The sequence below is a fragment of the Sphaerodactylus townsendi genome, linkage group LG06, assembly GCF_021028975.2.
Source record: "Sphaerodactylus townsendi isolate TG3544 linkage group LG06, MPM_Stown_v2.3, whole genome shotgun sequence".
Classification (NCBI taxonomy): domain Eukaryota; kingdom Metazoa; phylum Chordata; class Lepidosauria; order Squamata; family Sphaerodactylidae; genus Sphaerodactylus; species Sphaerodactylus townsendi.
The window spans coordinates 85,057,519-85,077,425 of record NC_059430.1 but is presented as its reverse complement, the minus strand read 5'-3'; the positions used below and the strand labels follow the sequence as shown (position 1 = coordinate 85,077,425).

The window sequence follows — 19,907 nt, the reverse complement described above, 5'->3', positions numbered from 1 at the left end:
CAAACCTTTGCCTTAACTCTAACCCTAACCCTAACGCATTATTTTTTAATTTATTATTTCATAAATTATTCCCAAAATTGTAACAAAAAACCGAAACCTAAAACTAAACATAGCCCTATTCTCGTACTGCACCCTAGAACTCATCATAACCATAAGGGAAGCCTGAGCCCCTGCTCTTGCCTTAACCCAAACCCTAACGCTAGAACTCAAAATAACATTAATGGAATACCGAGCCCCTGGTCTTGCCTTAACCCTAACCCTAAAAATAACCCTAATTTTAACCCTAACCCTAACCCCAACGGCATTGTAACAGCGTTATACCGGCATTATGACGGCATTATAACGGCCCTGTAACGGTGTTATAACGGAGTTGTATCGACGTTGTAACTGTATTATAAGGGCACTATTACAGCGTTATACCTGCGTTATAATGGCGTCGTGTCGGCCTTATAATGTGGGGGAAAAGGGGGAAAGGGTGTAACGACGTTGTAACTGCATTATAGCAGTGTTATAATGGCGTTGTAATGGCGTAATATCGGCATTATAGCGGCGTTATAGCGGCGTTATAGCGGAGTAATATCGGGGTTATAGCGGCGTTATAACGGTGTTGTGTCGCCCTTATAATGTGGGGGAAAGGGGCGAAAGGGCCCTTTTTTGACCTCCACTTGCTTCTGCTGGAGAGCCTAACTGGCCAGCCGGAGAATTGCGTTGTGGTTGTGTTTCGGGTTGTGGTTGAAGCAAGGCAAGGGTTAATGCAAAACTCCGAAACCAGAAAGTGACCGTTGCCCTGTTCACGGACTGCGCCCTAGAACTCAACATAAGAACATAAGAACAAGCCAGCTGGATCAGACCGGAGTCCATCTAGTCCAGCTCTTTGCTACTCGCAGTGGCCCACCAGCTTTGGGAGCTCACATGCAGGATGTGAAAGCAGAAAGTGACCATTGCCCTGTTCACAGACTGCTCAAGAACTCAAAGTAACACAAAGGCAAGCCTGAGCCCCTGCTGTTACCTGAACCCTAATCCTAACTTATTTTTTAATTCAATTTTTTCAGTCATAATTTTGGCCCAAAATTGTTATAAAAACCCAAAATCTTCAGAGGTGTATCACAGAGAGAAGTCTGTTATACACTGTGTCCAGACTTCTCTTATAACAGACTTCTCTCTGTGATACACCTCTGAAAATACCAACCACAGATGCAGGTGAAACTTTAGGAACAAGATCTACCAGAGAACGACCACACAGCACAGAAAACCCACAATAACCAGTTGAATCTGGTTGGGAAAGCCTTCAACAATACTTTCAATGTTTTTTTTAATCCAGAGAGCCCAGATTCTCCCTTTAAGTCCACTCCAAAGGGTGTGGATTTAAAGAGAGAACCTGGGAAAAAATTGAGGGTGCATTTTAGGGGAGCAATGTTTAAGCTAATAGTACCAAACTTTTAGGCTATCTTCAGGAGACTCTCCTGATGAAGCCACCCAGGTTTAGTGAAGTTTGGTTCAGGGGGTCCAAAGTTATGGACCTTCAAAAGGGTAGCCCCATCTAGTATTAGCTCCCATTGGAAACAATGGGGGATGGGGCACCTCTTTTGGGGGTCCATAACTTTGGACCCCATAAACCAAACTTCACCAAACTTAGCGGGTATCATCAGGATTGTCACCTGCCAATAGCCTGAAATTTTGGTGCTGCTAGCTTAAAAACCGCGCCCCCTGCTAGCCAACAAAGTAAAAACACTAAAAAAAACCCAAAATTAGAAATGAGCACAAATTTTTCTGCGCCCCCAATGGTGGGCGCCCAGGACATGTATCCCCAGATGTTCCCATTGTAGCTACGCCTCTGAGAAGAAGAAGATATGAACAAGAAGGAATATGAAATGTCCCACCAGTTTATGATTGATTGCTTCTGTGAGAAAAGCTGGAGTATCAAGCAATTACTATAACTGAGATCTTTCTGAATGTCTGAAGTGATTCATACACACCCTGAAGGGAAGATTTGCCTCTTAGTATGACTATGCCATTTTTATCTTGCTCACAGCTAGGAATGAACTTTTGTATCCAAGGAGTTGTTAGAATAGCAACCAGCTGGCTGAGCATTGCTGCTTATTAGTAACCAAGGGCATAGTCTGAAGTTTTACACATGTGTAGTAGACAATTACCTATGAAAATGGACTTTAATAGAAGACTGGATGTACTGGGTTGCCATCCTGTATCAGTGGTGGAAGAAACAATGCAACAGTGATATAAAGTGAAGTACATGTGCTCAGAGCAGTGGATCTCAGAAGACTATGAACTGTTGAAGACTTTCACAGCTGAAATCAATTGGCTGTGGTGGGTTTTCTGGGTTGGGTGGCTGTAGTCTGGACTAAACTATTCAGAAGAATACATTGTAACTTCATAGTAGGAAGGATTCTTTGGCCATGGCATAATAAAGTTGTCTTAAACTTTGTACTACCTCTGAGTGAATGATTTCAATTATAAATCCCTCATTGGTCCCCAAGAATTCCCCAAGAATTCCACCATCAATTTACTCAGAAATTTGCATTATTCAGAAATCTGCACTGTGACACTGAAGCTTCACTGAATGCCAAACACTGTAATGCATAACACCGGTCCACATCTCAAATGATTTACAAAACAATTGTTTTATGCAAAAGATATAAAAGTTTATTTTTAACAACAATGTACAGTTTTTAAGTTATAAATGGCAGAATAAATATATTTGCAGCAGACTCACAATAAGAACAAATTAAATGGCAGCTTCACAACTATCACTCTATGTGCAGTTTTGACACCAGATAGATAAAACGAGTGAGCTCTTCTTCAGGAGCTCCAGTATTAATCCTGTATTGAGAGATAAGAGTTATCCAAAACTGTAAGCTATCCAAGGACTCTGGCAATACCTCACTGAGAAGGCTGCAGTTAGATTCTTTCTTTTTTTAAAAAAACCCTTCTCCTTGTGACTCTAGATTGTCACAGTGCACATGGCACTGGTGTTCATGTGCAACATTTAAACATGTTTTTGTTCTGAAAGTTTGAGTATTAATGCAGGTTTGTTAACAAAGTGGCAATGTGAAAGGCAGAAAGGACATCCTGGGGGTGATATGCTAGATGTTTGTAACCAGGCTTCTGATGATAAAATATCTACGAATGGCTAAATTCTGTTGTGGGATTATACTGCAGGATCTTAAAACCTGAGTCATACCAGGAGCAGCTGACAATCTTACCTACATTAACAAATTCTGTTTACAGCAGGATCTAGTCCCAGTACTCAGCTCTGCATAATGCGTTAACAAAATTGTACATTTGCGTGAGCAATTTCCACTGTTCTGTGGTTTATGTGCCCAACTATAGTGCAAAATCATCAGTGGCTTATCTTTCCTCATTCAAGCACCAAAACATTCAATGAAGGAATTTAACTTGCTAACATCTTTAGCTTTAGCAAGAAAATGGACCTGACTGACATCTATTTAAATAACCACAAGGCTGTATTTCAAAAACTACAGTTTTCAAAAAAAGTTAAAGTAAATGCATATGTGTAGATATAAAAAGGAACAATGGACTACTCCAAACATGGGTGCCATAACTGACAACATTTAAGCTGATCAAAGGAATTCAGTACTTATATTATAAGCAGTTTTGCCCCCCACCCCCAAGATAGCAGCACAGGGAAATTATTACTCTGTCCTGCCACTAATATAGTTTATGCATTTTAAACAAAATTGGTGCATTCCACAGAGAATTTCTACTGTACATTCCAGTCGGGCTAGACTGAGACACCTCCCCCCACCTGCAACAATCCTCCATAAAATAAATATACAGCTAATAGGACGCATCTTCATTGTCACTTAATCCAAAGATAAACCCCTCATTTTTTCTGCTAACTCTTGTCTTATCTGAATGTGTTTTCTCAGGTTTTGTACTTCATGTGGCAGGTTAATGTCCCATACAGACACACATGTGTGCAATCCTGTGGAAGAGGTCAGAAAGATAACTGTTTAGAAATATTAAACAGAAAATAATATTGGTCACATTTTTCATTGTGGGAATTAATTTTGGAAACAGGAGTGCAAGAATAAACAATAAACGCCGATATCACTGCTGCTTCTGTGCTGTTATTCCTACTCCTAGTTGCTAGCCAAATGTACTTGACAACTTTATAAATTAGCTCCCAGTTCAAGTCTGATAGTAATGTTTTCAGTCTGTGTTTTCTTTGTCTGAGAAGGAAGTCTATAAAAATTGATCACAATGGACCCTTCTGTACATGATTATAAATCTTGCACTCAAATAGAACATGTTCTGCTGATTCTATGCTCCTATTTTGGTAGATACCAGTCCGATCTTTCATTGGGAATCTGGTTATTTCCCTTCAATATACTCAGAGGGCAGCGCATTGTAGTATAGAAGAGTAAAAACTCAAAACTGGTGAGATTAAAAAGGAAGGGCATCAAAGTAAGCCTTTTGAGCAACGATTTATCAAAGGAGAAATCTAATATCCTGTTAAGGTCATGCTGCCTTTTAACCTCCATGACCCTTAATTTGACAAATGCCTTAGCCCTAGCATAATCCATAGCCTAGACTTTTTGATGAGAAGACCATAATAAGCTTGCCGTGTTAGAGCTATTCACCAAGGCGCAACATATGTATATAGGAGAATGAACCGAGTTAACCCCCTTCTGGCAAAAAAGCAATTTTGCGCAGAACATTAGGGTAGCAACCATTGTTTTGTCTGGACTGTAACCACTGCTGCATTTGAGATGCTACTTGGTAACTTTAGAATGCTAGGAGTTTGGATAGTTTCATACTTGCTTAGTGACCATCATCCCCACACTACTGAATCAGTTGCCAGGTTTTTAACAAAGGCACTTGGATCAAGGGTGAAACCTTTGTGTAAATTTTAGTCAATTGGTTTTAACATAATTTGCATTTTACCACTTTTTATATGCCATTAAAGGTATTGTATTTGTATTTGAGTTTGGATACATGGAAACCTTAAAAAAATACAGCTGAGCACTTGTATTCAATGAACTGAATGAACACACTTCTAATGTTCTCCCCCATCATTTTAAGCAAAATTATTCCTATATGGTGATGCCCAAAAAAGAGAAGGGGAGGGGGTAATTCGCTATATATGATAAGGTGTTTAATGCTTACCTTTATTGAGTTTGTTGTCTTTACCACTTTTATAACAGCAGCCCAAAACCAGAACAACATTCTTGAGACTTCCTTTTGTCAGAGGAGAAAGAATAAAGTAAAAACTAATGCAGTATTCTTATGCTTTCATTTGATTTTTATGATTAACCTGATATACATTCCAGACAAATTCATTATATCAGTATTAATTTTGCACTGATTTGACCGGCATTTGACCCCCACAAAGCACATTCATATGAAAATCTGATGCTGCTGAATCACCCTCCTTGCACCTAAAGTCCCTCTCAACCCATCCTGAAAGTTGATGGGTCCCAGCTTTTGATGAACCCAAGATATTGTCCCTCTGTGCCAGTAAACACAATCTCCCATCATGCTGGATGTCTCCTATACCCTTTTTCAGGGAAAAATGACAGGAGATCAAATCACCACATCTTCCTGTCCTCCCCACCCCGGCCCCGATTCTCTTTTAGCATTTATATTGCTCCAGATGGCTATTAGCAACACTTTCATTTTCTGTTGTTGTGCCTGCCATTTTGTTTCTCCCAGTAGCACGGACAGAGGTGGGATCCAGCAGGTTCTCACAGGTTCCCGAGAGTAAGTTACTAATTATTTGTGTGTGCTGAGAGGGGGTTACTAATTGGTGATTTTGCCATGTGATTTTTGCCTTAGTTACGCCCCTCCTCTCAGCAGTAGAGCGCAGAACTTGAAGCAGTCTAGCAGGAGGTGCACCGGCGTGCGTGGCAGCCTGCTCTTGCGCATTTGTTTTTTCCACTCTGCGATCGGCATGAAAGGCTGGCGGCGCCTTGCTTCACCAGCCCCGCCCAGGAATGCCCTGCCCCTGGAATGCCCGGCCACACCCCCGTCGTGCCCCGCCCATCCCCATTGACGCTACGCTACATTTTGAATCCCACCACCATGGGAACCTGTTACTAAATTTGTTGGATCCCACCACTGAGCACGGAGCCTATGAAATGGCAGAAGCTACTGTAGAAAATGAAAGCGTTGCTAATAGCCACCTGGAGCAATATAAATCCTCTTTTATCAAAGTGCTATGTTTAATGGTGCATACAATAATGGTTTTGCCACAGCCAGCATGTAAGATCCTTTAATCTTAAAAGACAATCTGCACTACAATGTGCTGCTGCAACTTCTGCTGCAGCACACATTACCCCATTGTCATCTGTCCCTGAGAAAGGACATAGTAATTCTATAAAATTTAAAAAAGCAAGGATGTCATGATCAACCTAAACCAATTTTTTCACTTTACTTAACAGCTGCTGCATGGGTACTGAATTTGATCTGAGTATTCCCCTCTGCCCTGTATACCTGATGTAAATTGCCTGCCTGAAGGTGCTGTTTGCCTCACTGGTACTTGCATGTTTTAGTTATATTTGTTTTAACTTGAAAAAAGCACATCTATAAAGAGAACGGATTGTACAGGGTGTGGTATTGGACGTCTCTTCATTTACTATGAGACAGTAAGATTGTGAAGCAATCACAGTTAAAATAATGTGGACTGACAACATTACAGCCATGGGTGTTGTCAAAAGCCAGTTGTCCAAATAGGGGTGTAAATTGCAATTCTTCAGGCATAGGTGAATTACTATGCCAGCCATGCATTTAGTGAAGACTCTTGGGGATGTGGCAAGACTGACAGGCAGGATAGTGTACTGGTAATGCAAAGTACCACTCTGGAACACAGGTACTTTCTTAGTGCTTATGAATAGGAATGTGGAAATCAGCATAAGTAAGTGTTATGATTAATGTTACACTCCTGACCTGATACACCATTCAAAAAATTATAGCAAACAGGCTGTGACTATGTTCAGTTTATAGGCACATAAACCCAGAAGTAACAGTAATCTGATATTTCAATCACTTCCTTTCAGTATCCTACAAGCAGAATTTTATAATTACAGTATACATCAAAGGCTGACATACCTATACTCAAACTTACGGTTGTTTTTTAAATTATTAAAATAATTTTTTTAAGTTAGCAATAATCCTGTGTACATATACACATTGAAAAGTTTTTTAAGTGCCCGCTTATCTAAAGAGAACATGAAAAGCACATGTTTGAAAAACCTTCCTTTGGATTGCTGAGGGTTTAAAACCATTGTTCTGAAATTACAAACAAACAGTCCTAAGTAAAGACCTTGAAATCAAATAAGGGGATTACTCTGTTTAGGACTGAACTGTACAACTGTTCCATTCTCAGGCACCATGAGGATATTGTCAGCAACTACTGCACTTACCTAGCTGGGCAGTTGTCATTAGTCTCACAGAATCACAGAAATCGCTTATGATCCTTATGGGGAGGCGTGTGGAGAGGTCAAGCAGCAGGATATGACCTCCCCCAGTGCCAATCCACAGGGCTGTATTCCTCTGCAAACAGATAGTCTTCACTCTTCCCGGATAGGCAAGGTTTTGTTTGGCTTCTTTACTCAGCTTTGGGACTTCCTCTCTAAACCAAAACAGGAAGACATCTCAGATTTTTCAAAAAGTGCCTTTTTGGCATCTGAAGTATTTAACATTGTCAGAGAGAGGATATTCAGCAGACTGGTTAGCACAGCCACCATTTCGTTAGAGGAAAGCGATACTTTAAACCAGACAGTCTCACATTGACTTTAGATGTTTAAGAAGATACATGCAGCAGACGAACACGGGGCTGCCGACACAATGCATCCAATGAATCCGAAAGAACCAAAACACTTTGATTCTGAATTGGAATGTTTTGAACGACTGGTGTAAACCGTTTAAGCTGTACTGTTATTTTTTAAACAGATAGACCATAAAGACATACTTATTTCTTAATAAAGGCTGAGTCCGCTTAGGAATTGGTCAAAGAATCAGAAGAAAAAAGGAGCCGAAGAAGAGGAGAAAAGGCAGCAAAGAGAAAAAAAATTCTACTGGTGAATGCTGGGCTCATAGCCTCTTTAGTTGTTGCTGATCTTGTTTTATTGTTTTGCTGGGATAACCAAAAAATAATAATCTCTAGCCAGGCTGACAGGGTTGCTTTGCTCCCTCGGCATCAGCATTTCATTTTAAGACTAGCTTGGCCATTACCCACCCTCCAGTGGTAGCTGTCTATATATTATCAAAAACTTACTTTAGAAAATGTACACAGTTTATTAGTTCACAAAGCTTCTCTGTCTTCTTATCCCAGATTTCCACAAAATAACTATTCTTCTTTGCCAAGTAGATTGATTTGTCTACTGCTATTGAAATAATATTGGCATCACTGTAAGCTTTGTGGCACAATCTGAGAAGAAAAAACATCAGGAGGTACAGACATTTAATATAGTCCTATCATGTAAATGACAAAAACCTTTGAGCATGTGAACACCTTTGATAAAGCTCAATGGGTTGCAGCCAATGGCTGAACTCTAAAATGATGGCTGGGGCATCCCATACATACACTGAGGGCATTCCTTCCCACTGCAGCCCTGAAGAGCCAATCAAAGGATCAGGGCACTTTCAACAGTCACATGCCACATAGCACAAATAGGATGAGAGGTTGAGACCCTCCCAATGTGGACAGCAGTAAACCTGTTTGGAATACAGCCAGTGATCATGGCAATTCTAGAAGTATAATTTAATTTGGATCCAAGTGGATCTGTAATAGCAAAAAACCCCATAAAAAGCCACCTTTACATAATTGGGAGTGGGTACGTAAAGTCAGTGGAAGATTTTCCTTCTACACCCATTTGAAGAAAGCTTATGTAATTTATTTATTCCATTTCTCCAAAGACTGTTTGAAGTGGACATTACTGAGTTGGATTTAACTGGTCCTGAAAATGCCTGGTGTTAATTTCCCCTGCCGTAACAATTGTCACAAATGGGGCAAAATCCTCCAGCTCCTTCGCTCTCCCGGGGCAGACCTCCAACTCATGCCACTTCTAATAGCAGCATGGGTGGAAAGTTAGCAGGTGTGGGGGGCAGAAAAGTCAGTTTTTGCAGACAGACATATTTTCCATCTGCAGAAATTATCAGTGAATCTAAGCTATGGGAAATATGTACAAGTATATGCGAACTCTGCAAAATACGTCTGCAAACATGTAGGTACCTAGATCTTGCTCAAATGAGCATGAACCACTTAGCATTTGTTTGAAAACTGTTAACAGGTCTGTTTATCTAGCTATATTATATTCTGTAACTGGAGAAAGTGTTTTTAAAGGTGACAGAAAACCAATTGTCTTCCACCCTTCCCTCTGCTACCAACAATATACAGTTAAAATCATTATCAATCCTCTCTCTCCTGCACCCTCCCAAAAGCAAATCACAAGAAAGATAGAAAAAAAACATATTAGTCTATTAAATAAAGAAGAAACTTGCAGTTGGCTTGTCTTTGTCTCAATGAGTTTGTAAACAGATAAGTCACTGGAAAATGAGATAATCTTTGTTCCGCAGCCTCCCCAGATGGCGTATTTTTCAGATGGATAATTAGATTCACTTAAACATACAAGTGGAGTGCTGACGTTCCCAACTAACAATATCTTCAAAGGTACAGCACCCTTGCACTGAAACAACAGAACAGCAGATTAGAGGGGAAATTCTCAAAACACCAGTCGAACACCCACAAACTTTTCAAGAGGCTGCAGCTGGCATTCAGGTAGTATGACAAGTTCCTGAAACCCAGTTCCTACTCCATGATGCTGTTTTTTGTGCTCTGCCAGATTACAGGCTGCAGGGAGACCTATGCTATATTTGAATTCTGAAATTATTGTCTAACATAAGCTGCAGTTTCTTACAGAGGACGTTGACATACAAACCTGGATTCAAGCATAATACCAGTTGCCATTTTCCACCCATCTCATCCTGACCAATTGCTAAAGTACAGAAAAAGTCTAACACCTAATGCTGTTTAAGGTGCCATAGCTCTAAATGTACTTCAAATAAGAAGCATTTTCCATAGGAAAACAGCCAACATGTTCTTCGTTTTTAACAGAGTGCATGGTTCCTAATTCCACAGGCATTTCAGTCCAATCCATATTGTTACACTTCAGGTGCCAAGCTACAAATGGACAAAATCAACAACTGCACGCACAAGTGCCTTCTCCTTTATGACCACCTGCTTTCTGGAATTGCCTGCCTGAGGAGGTCAGGAAGGTTCCCAATCTTCTGGCTTTCCACAAACCATGCAAATCTGAATGATTCAAGAAGGCTTTTCAATGCAGGCAGTGTGGTAGCACTGTCCAAAATGATTCACAAAGTTACCTGAACAAATTAATAGTGACTGATCTGTTCAGCTGTATACAGTTTGCTGTAAGTTGGATTTTATTATGGAATTTTGCATCCTTTAATGTGTCATATTAACACTTATGCTTTGCTTCTGTTTTCAGTTTTCTGGTTGGTTCTACACCCCAAATACTATTTCATCATTTATTGGCTGTCCCATCCTGTTCACTGTGTTGACACACTCTGTGTTATCAAACTTGAGTCCCAGTGAGAAAGATGAACTACAAATAGCTTAAATAAAGTAAGTAAAATACATATAGCTAGCCAGTGATAGTGGGAACAGTGAGGGTTTAGCAGTCAAAAGGATACCAACCTGAAGGCATTATAAAAGGGAATTTTTGAATACAAATATATGAAAAACTTTCATTCAGATGAAAAACTTTTTCATTTTAGAATACTGTCATTGTATCACTGAATAGAATAATAAAATAAAAATGAAGGGTCAGGCACCTTTTCACGCATATGAGAAAGTGCAATGCATTATAGTCATATACAGTATGTATTACATTGCTATATAATTTTTGAAAGAAGCAATTACATATGTACCTTTACTGCTCTGTCTTCAAAAATTGCTAGTTGTCCATCAGCAGTACCCACTAAAAAGAAATTCTGCTTGCTGAAACAAAAAAAGGGAAGTATAGAAATGCATCATACAATAAACACAACAGAATCCTCTTCAGCCAGAGTCTTGTGCACTAAAAGAGTGCACAAATATATAACATTCTATGCAGGGTGATGTATTTTTTGTACAATTCTGAAAAACTCCCCTTAGCAAAGATGATTTACAAATATTAATCCACACATATATCCAGTGGTACCTTTGATTTGCAAAAGAGTTGTAGTAAAGACACGTGACCGAATCTGACATCTTCTGCAACTGGTGCTTGTGTTTCTCATCTTGTGTGTGAAAGGCCCACAGAGAACCAGCTTGTGTTCCAGCTACAATCCAGTTTTCCTTTTCTGCAGGAAGTGTCACCAGGACCAAGCACAATATTCTGGAATCTGTAACGCCCTAGATTAAAAAAAGAAGAGGAAAACACTTTGACAAAATTCTATTTATTCTTCTATGATGATTTAATCCTTTAATGGGCATTGTATGTAATAAACACAAAACACAATAATCCTTCTAGACTTTATGAGCTTTACATCTTCTCTTCCTCCCTCCCCCCACCATTTAACTGGAGCTTTTAGGAGAGGATTCATCTGATTGACACATTTTTCTTTCCAAAATCAGTACATGTAGATAGATATGCAACACATGCAGATGTTTGAGTCTCTGGAACCAGCAGAGAAGAGTAGCAGTGGAGAAGAGGGGTGGGCCAGAAAGGGCTAAGCGAGCTCTGGTTTTCTTTTTAGAGGGCTTTTCTCAAAGCCACATCTTTTAAACAGTGCATTTTTAACAGGGGTTTTCTCTTTTTTCTCCTTGTCCTGGGGCTGATGATTGGTGGGGATTGCTGAGGCTGCTGATTGGTGGGGCTGCTGAGATGTGGGCCTTTTCAAATTTTTAAATCTTTTCAGTTAGTCTCTGGAACCAGCAGAGAAGAGTAGCAGTGGAGAAGAGGGGTGGGCCAGAAAGGGCTGAGTGAACTCTGGTTTTCTTTTCAGAGAGCTTTTCTCAAGCCACATCTTTTAAACAGTGTATTTTTAACGACGCGCACAGGTGTTTTACTAAATAAGAACATATCTTAAAGGATAGTAGAAGGTACAGATAGCTCCAGAGGGGCACTGACTAAAAGTTTAATATTTAAATATCTAAACAAAATCAGATATGAAGGCAGGAAGCCAGCAGGGGGTGGGGGCTTTCCAGTGTTTTGCACTGTCACATCTGCCACTAGGACAGAAGTCGTGGGTGTGCCCTCGCTGCAATGAGCTCCTGGCACTCAGGAATGTGTGTATTCTCTTGAAGCCAAGGTGGCAGACCTGGAGAAGCTGAGAGAGGCAGAGAGGGCGACAGAGGAGGCTTTCAGGAACCTAACAGCCAGGTCCCACTCTCAAGGAGACATCTCTTCAGATGTCATGGAGAATGAGAGTCTGGGGGACGGAGGGTGCCTGTCTGAGGTGGTGGCAGATGCTCCCTTAGATGGGACCCCTTCCTTAGCTGGTGATCAGATATCCTCTCGCACTGAGGATACTCCTCAGGGAGGTGGGAGCTTCTTGTAGTGGGTGATTCAATCATTAGGAACATAGAGAGTTGGGTTTGTGAGAGGAGTGATGACCGCATGGTGACTTGCCTGCCTGGTGCGAAGGTTGCAGATGTCACGCTTCGTCTAGATAGGCTGTTAGACAGTGCTGGGGTGGAGTCAGCAGTTGTGGTCCACATTGGCACCAAATCGAAGATACTTCTGGGAAATGTAGCCGGAGGTTCTGGAAGCTAAATTCTAGGGCTCGCTAGGAAACAGGTTAAAATCCAGAACTCCCCAAGGTGGCATTCTCCGAAATGCTACCTGTTCCATCGCGCAAGAGGGCAAGCTAAAGTAAGCTGGAGATACAGGGTCTCAATGCGTGGATGAGAAGGTGGTGTAAGGCAGAGGGTTTCAGATTTGTCAGGAACTGGGGAACCTTTTGGGACAAGGCAGGCCTGTACAAAAGGGATGGGCTTCATCTTAACTAAAGAGGAACCAGACTGCTGGCGCTCAACATTAAAAAGATGGCAGAACAGCTTTTAAACTGATCCTTGGGGGAAAGCCGACAGGAGCTGAGGTGACTTCGGTTCAGAATACAGTGTCTATGGGGATGCAGGCAGAGAGGGACGTTTTTCTAAATCAACCACATGCAAGTGAGGAACATAGCAATGTGATAAGTGATAGTGTCTACAAAAGGCTAGAAGGCAAAACACATAATTCCCAGGTTAGGGACAGAGACAGAGTATACAAGTGTCTCTATGCTAATAGTAAAAGCCTTCAACCTAAAATGGGGGAGCTGGAGTACAGAGTTTTGCAGGAGGACATTGATATAGTGGGCATCACAGAGACATGGTGGAATGAGGAGAACCAGTGGGATGCTGTTATCCCAGGTTACAGGCTCTACAGGAAGGATAGGACAGGGCGTATTGGGGGTGGGGTTGCACTCTACATCAAAGAGAGCATAGTGTCACATAAAATAGACAATGCAGGGGGAGCTGATTCCTCTACAGAAGCACTGTGGATATCTATGCTTCACCCCTGGTTTAACATTAGGAATATATTATCGTCCCCCTGACCAAAGCGCACAAGAGGATTCTGAGATGGAAAAAGAAATTAGAGAGGCCAACAAAAGCAAAAATGTAGTGGTAATGGACGATTTTAACTATCCCCATATACACTGGAAAAATTCATGTTCAGATCATAGTAAGGGGAGAACATTCCTGGATATGCTAAATGACTGTGGCATAGAGCAGATGGTTGTGGAACCAACCAGGGGAGAGGTGATCCTAGATCTAATTCTATGTGGGACCCAGGACCTGGTGCAGGAAGTCAGTGTTGTTGAGCCGATAGGGAACAGCGACCACAATTCTATCAGATTCAGTGTCTCTGCATGCAAACAAGTGACAACTACTAATGTAGTTACATATGCCTTCAAAAAGGGAAATTTCTCAAAGATGAGGGGGATAGTGTGCAGGAAGCTGAAAGGGAAAATCAAGAGAGCCAAAACTGTCCAAAATGCTTGGAGGTTATTTAAAAACACAGTTATAAAAGCTCAGCTGGAATTTGTTCTGCAGGTTAGGAAAGGCAACGCCCAATCCAAAAGAAAGCCACCATAGTTAACAAGGGAGGTTGAGGAAATTATTAGGAAAAAAAGATGTCTTTTAGAAAATGGAAGTCCAACTTAACTGATGAAGAATACCAGAGAGAACACAAATGGTGGCAAAAGAGAAGCAAGTTAGCTGTAAGGGAGGCAAAAAAGGATTATGAGGAACGCATGGCTGCGAACATCAAGACCAGCAACAAACAGTTCTTCAAGTACATCAAAAGTAGGAAGCCAGCTAGAGAAGCAGTAGGCCCATTAGATGACAGAGGAACAAAAGGTGTGCTAAAAGATGACAGGGAGATTGCAGAGGAGCTGAATGTATTCTTTGCATCTATCTTCACCCAAGAGGAAGTGAGGAAAATTCCTGCACCTGAACCAAGCTTCTTTGGAGGTCAATTCGAGGAACTAGTGAAGATAGTGGTAGACAAGGAAGAAGTTCTGGCAGCCAAATGCTACCAAATCCCCTGGCCCAGATTGCATTCACCCAAGAGTTCTTAAAGAGCTTAAGCATGAAATTGTAATGTTCTCACTTTAATATGCAACTTATCCCTGAAATCAGGCTCAATCCCTGAAGACTGGAAGATGGCAAATGTCACACCAATCTTTAAGAAAGGGTCTAGGAGGGACCCGGGAAATTACAGGCCAGTCAGTTTGACATCTGTTTCTGGTAAATTAGTAGAATCTATCATTAAAGATAAAATTATTAAACATGTAGAAAAGCAAGACCTGCTGAGGAAGAGTCAGCATGGCTTTTGAAGACAAGTCCTGTCTTACAAACTTACTAGAGGATTATCAAGGATTATTGAGGGATTGGAGCACCTTCCTTATGAGGAGAGGCTGCAGCGTTTGGGACTCTTTAGTTTGGAGAGGAGACGTCTGAGGGGGGATATGATTGAAGTCTATAAAATTATGCATGGGGTAGAAAATGTTGACAGAGAGAAATTTTTCTCTCTTTCTCACAATACTAGAACCAGGGGACATTCATTGAAAATGCTGGGGGGAAGAATTAGGACTAATAAAAGGAAACACTTCTTCACACAACATGTGATTGGTGTTTGGAATATGCTGCCACAGGAGGTGGTGATAGCCACTAACCTGGATAGCTTTAAAAAGGTCTTGGACAGATTTATGGAGGAGAAGTTGATCTAAGGCTACCAATCTTGATCCTCCTTGATCTCAGATTGCAAATGCCTTAGCAGACCAGGTGCTCAGGAGCAGCAGCAGCAGCAGGCCATTGCTTTCACATCCTGCATGTGAGCTCCCAAGGCATCTGGTGGGCCACTGCGAGTAGTAGACTGCTGGACTAGATGGACTCTGGTCTGATCCAGCAGGCTAGTTCTTATGTTCTTATGTTTCTTTCTCACCAGAGTTTCTGTGTGGAGGGGGTGTTTGATTTTTTAGTATATTTTTATATTTACGTATGCAAGGTGATGGTGGTGTATCTGGGAGATTATTATAAGTGGAGAGAAAACCTCAAAGGAAAGGGTTAAGCAGATAGATGTTTAACCTTTTCCTTGATAATTTTTCCCCACTTAAAACTATTTCCAAGTCACTTTGTCCCCCCACCCCAGTTCCAGACGAATATTTACATAAACAGTTATCTAAAACTGTGTGTGTGGGTAAGCAATTCTGTAAGGAAAAACTGCATGTAGGGAAATAGTTCAGAATGCCCCTTTTTCTCTGCTGCTCAAAGTGTTAGACTTCATTCCATGCATTGGTGTGTAGATTTGTGCTAAAATCATGCCATATGCCAGTGGTGGCGAACCTTTGGCACTCCAGATGTTATGGACTACAATTCCCATCAGCCCCTACAATTGGCCATGCTGGCAGGGGCTGATGGGAATTGTAGTCCATAACATCTGGAGTGCCAAAGGTTCGCCACCATGGCCATATGCAGACACAGCTAATAAATCTGAAATTATAGGATCTGATGCACAACACAGCTGAACAGGAAACCAGAAAAGTATGGAAAATGAGTTGCCAACAAATGTGCGAGCTTAAAACATATCTTCTACTGCTAGTAAAAATATATAGCCACTGGCCATCACAAATTTGGTAATACAATACAAATAAATATGCTATATGTTGACAAGTAAAATATTAAAATTTAATAAACCAGTGACAAAGTAAATGAAACTTCCTGCAGACAAATTAACTTCTCTCTCAGGCAGCTCTAAAATCTGTGATAGAACAATTCAATCGCTAACACTTCCTCAGGATAATATTTTCAACTTGTGCATTATATTATGATCCCACTGTTCTGACAAAATTAGTCTTATTCTCAACAGCCTTGACATTATAAATTATAATTATTTTTTATTTAAACATAACAGTTCATGATGAATATGTCCTTTTGGACTCTAGTAAAGCACTCAGCTAAATCACAATCTCCTGAAGTGTAAATGCCTTTGTCAACACTTACCTGACAAGTATGCCCATCTGTACTTAAGTCAATGAATGAGAGCTGCCATGTTTCTGAGTTCCCACTACCCAGCCAGACTCCTGTCTTCTTACAGCTTTTATTTGTAGCGACCATGCACTCAGATGCAGAGGAACAAGGTAGTGAGATGTCTCTCATCAAGCAGATGAGTTCTGCAGAATTCAGAATATCAAAAACCTGCAGAAATTTCACAGAGCAAGAGTAAATAACACCTCTTTATGCTCAATGCTTTCTACATTACAATATGAAGAGATCCACTATGCTGAACAGGAGTGATCCACTTTAAGACAAGGTTGTTGTAGGAGGCAACAACTTTCTCTTTGGTGCTCTATTCTTTACTTTTCTTAATTGAGGTTGGGATAATTGCTCCTCTTAAATCTCCCTCTATTTCTTCAAGTAAAGAAGAGACCTCATTCACCGTTTTAAGCTTTTTGTCTTGACGCTCGCAAGGTTTCCTGGGAAGTGAAGTTCCCACCAGGCTGTTTTCAGCCTCAAGTGAACAAGCTGCTTTTCCAGCCTGCACTTTCAGGCTGAATGAAGGTTAGTGTGGGGGGGCAAGGGGGGATTTTCCACCCCCAAGGAAAATCCCCCATTGCCCCCCCTTATGCTCCTGGTAGCTCCGCCTCTGGATTTCAGGAGCCCTGCCCTGCATTCCCCTACATTGACTGGCTCATAGTGGCCCCTGGCTGCACAGAGGCTTGAAGCTATGGTGGACAGTGCAGCAACATGTCTGCTTTTCTGCTAAGCATTTGTCCATGCACTTATAGCCAGACTGTGCAGGCACCACATTGAGGGGACATTGAGGGTTGTAATCAAGCCCTGTAATCAAGCCACCCTGCGAGTGGAGACTTTACCAAATTGTTGTAGATTTGGTGTGGGACCTGTCATGGGAATGAGATGGAGGACCCAAAGTGACTTACAACATTCTCCTTTTCCTTTTTATTCTTACAACAACCCTGTGATATAAGTTAGGCTGAGAGTGGGTGACTGGCCCAAGATAACCTTTCGGGCTTCTAACAACCATGGAAGACCAGCAGTTCAAACCTGATTCTTCCAGATCCTACACTGACACACCATGCTGGCTGTTTACCATTGGACTGATTGCTACACATTCATGCAAGTGATATGACACATTCATGCAAGCGACAGCATAGTTTAAATAATGACAGCTAGTATTATCAAACCAATATTGTGGGTGATGTCATGGTATTGATCTGAACTTGTATACAGCAACATATCATCCCATAACAGCATCCTGATCATATGTTTACTCAGAAGGCATTCCCACTGACTGGTACTTCCTTCTTAGGAAGAATAATTAAGATTAAATTTGACATACCATCTCTTATTAAGAGAAGCACATGATCTTTACAACTGATGATAAATGCTTTTACAACATAAATGACAGTGATATTCTCAGAATTGAATACCTGGTCAGATGTAGGTCTTTCCTGGGGATTTTCTTTCAAACACTTCGTAATTAAATTTTCAACTTCTGGCCAGGGAGAGCAGCTATATTCTTTTACAGGATCTAGAATATAAGTGTCTGAAGTCAGTTGGAAAGGCAGACCTTACACAGATAAGCATACATCTTGTAGGACCACATCTTTTAAACAGCTTTCACTTTTCTTCCGTCTCTTTCAATGTGGTTTAGAAGAGATAACATTAAGATACAGACACTCATCTATTACTTCATCATAAGGACAATATTTGGGCTAGTTCTGTTCATGTTGATCTCTTGTCCACAGTTTGACTTCATTCCTCTTTGAGGTCTGCCTCACCTAATCCTTCCAAAAGAGACCTCAAATTTTCTTTCTCTTCTTTCTCTGACCATGTGTTCTCCCCCAAAAAAGATACTGATGAGGAGTGTTCCTGGGAGCTATCTAGCAGATTGTAGCAGTTTTCATTTCCTATATGTAGCTTCTGAATGTTTTAGGTGAAAGTCTTTTGTTATTCTAGCTAAAACCATTAACTATGAACTAACATCCTGCTATCTTTCTAGACTGAAATTTAGAAGGAAAAAAACCCCTGGTGACTACCAGTAAAAGGTAGATTGAGTTTAATCTCTTTCCAGAGTACAAATCCAGCATTCACTTTGTAAAGCTGTTGATTTTTGCACAGATAGTGGAGTGGAGTGTCATCTTACCACAGATTTTTACTGCTTTCTCTCAAGGAAGTTGGAGATTCCTACTTGATCATTTGGCATATCACTTATATTAATCAAGAAGTTGTATTTTAAGAAGAAATACAAGAGGCCAGTGACTATTCATCAATAAATCAATTTCATCAATATTCATCAATAAATCAATTTCAGATATAGAAATACAGAATTACAAATAAAGAAAAAACACAGGTCACGAAACCCAGGTCGTCTCCATTAAACATCTTTAAATTAAAGGTCACTGAATTCAAGCAGGCATCACAACAGTCAGTTTGTGCTGTTCTGTTTTCTACACCATAACCATAAGATATTTAAAATGACTTCACAAAAACAAAATCAGAGAACATCAAGCACACTTAACACACTTAATTTTCACCAGATTACATTTACTGAAATATTTGCAGTGCCTCAAGGTAGCAGATTGCTAGCTTTCTGAAAACTGCATTCTTTCTTTTTAGGATTGAATACTTCAAAGACAGTCACAATGTTGAAGTCCCTGGATTAAGTATAAAATAAATTAAAACTACCTGGCAACTTTCCATGGATAGCTAGTTCATCAAATTCATTTGGAAATTTCATGCCTTCTAATATTCTCCCACCAGCTGTTAAAATGTCATATAGGAGCAAGCCAAATGAATACACATCAGCTTGTTGATTGTAAATAACATTTCCTCTTGCAACTTCTGGTGCTCTAAATCCTAAAAAAAACCCCACAAGGCATTAATTGTTATGTTTCTCACTGGGAAGATGATTAACTTGTTTTTAATGTAAAAAACAATGAATAATGTTAAATGTACTAGGGAATCTCAGCCAAAAATTATCCAAATACTATTTATGGTCTAGAAAGAATATGAGTTTCTTCAAAATTAATTATCCTGCACAAAAACATTCACAAATAGGAAGAGATACGGGAAAATGAGGGTGATCATAGAGTCCCTGAATGATCTTGTTTGTTAATTTCAAGCTTTAATATACAAGGCAGCTATAGCACACGTAAAAAACCCAGCCCAAACATAATGAATGGTGATTGATTGATTGATTGATTGATTGATTGATTGAATGAATGAATGAATGAATGAATGAATGAATGAATGAATGAATGAATGAATGAATGAATGGCACTGGAAGACATTATCTGTTTAGATTTCTAATGGCCCTATTGGGGAGAGGGGCAAATTGCCTCCCAATGTGGTG

The 19,907-nt window shown here is 40.4% G+C and overlaps 1 protein-coding gene across 1 annotated transcript in view; it reads right to left on the bottom strand.

Moving 5' to 3' along the window:
- Nucleotides 1–2,638: 2,638 nt before the first annotated feature.
- LRRK2 (leucine rich repeat kinase 2) overlaps nt 2,639–19,907 on the bottom strand; it is a 99,953-nt gene continuing 82,684 nt past the window's right edge. The window contains exons 40-49 of the mRNA XM_048501593.1: nt 19,241–19,411; nt 17,983–18,083; nt 16,535–16,729; nt 11,205–11,398; nt 10,933–11,002; nt 9,484–9,668; nt 8,258–8,410; nt 7,404–7,612; nt 5,149–5,220; nt 2,639–3,964 (exon numbers count right to left, since the gene is read on the bottom strand). Of these exons, the coding sequence (XP_048357550.1) occupies nt 3,843–3,964; nt 5,149–5,220; nt 7,404–7,612; nt 8,258–8,410; nt 9,484–9,668; nt 10,933–11,002; nt 11,205–11,398; nt 16,535–16,729; nt 17,983–18,083; nt 19,241–19,411 (1,472 nt within the window). The 3' untranslated portion in view covers nt 2,639–3,842. The remainder of the gene's footprint in view (nt 3,965–5,148; nt 5,221–7,403; nt 7,613–8,257; nt 8,411–9,483; nt 9,669–10,932; nt 11,003–11,204; nt 11,399–16,534; nt 16,730–17,982; nt 18,084–19,240; nt 19,412–19,907) is intronic.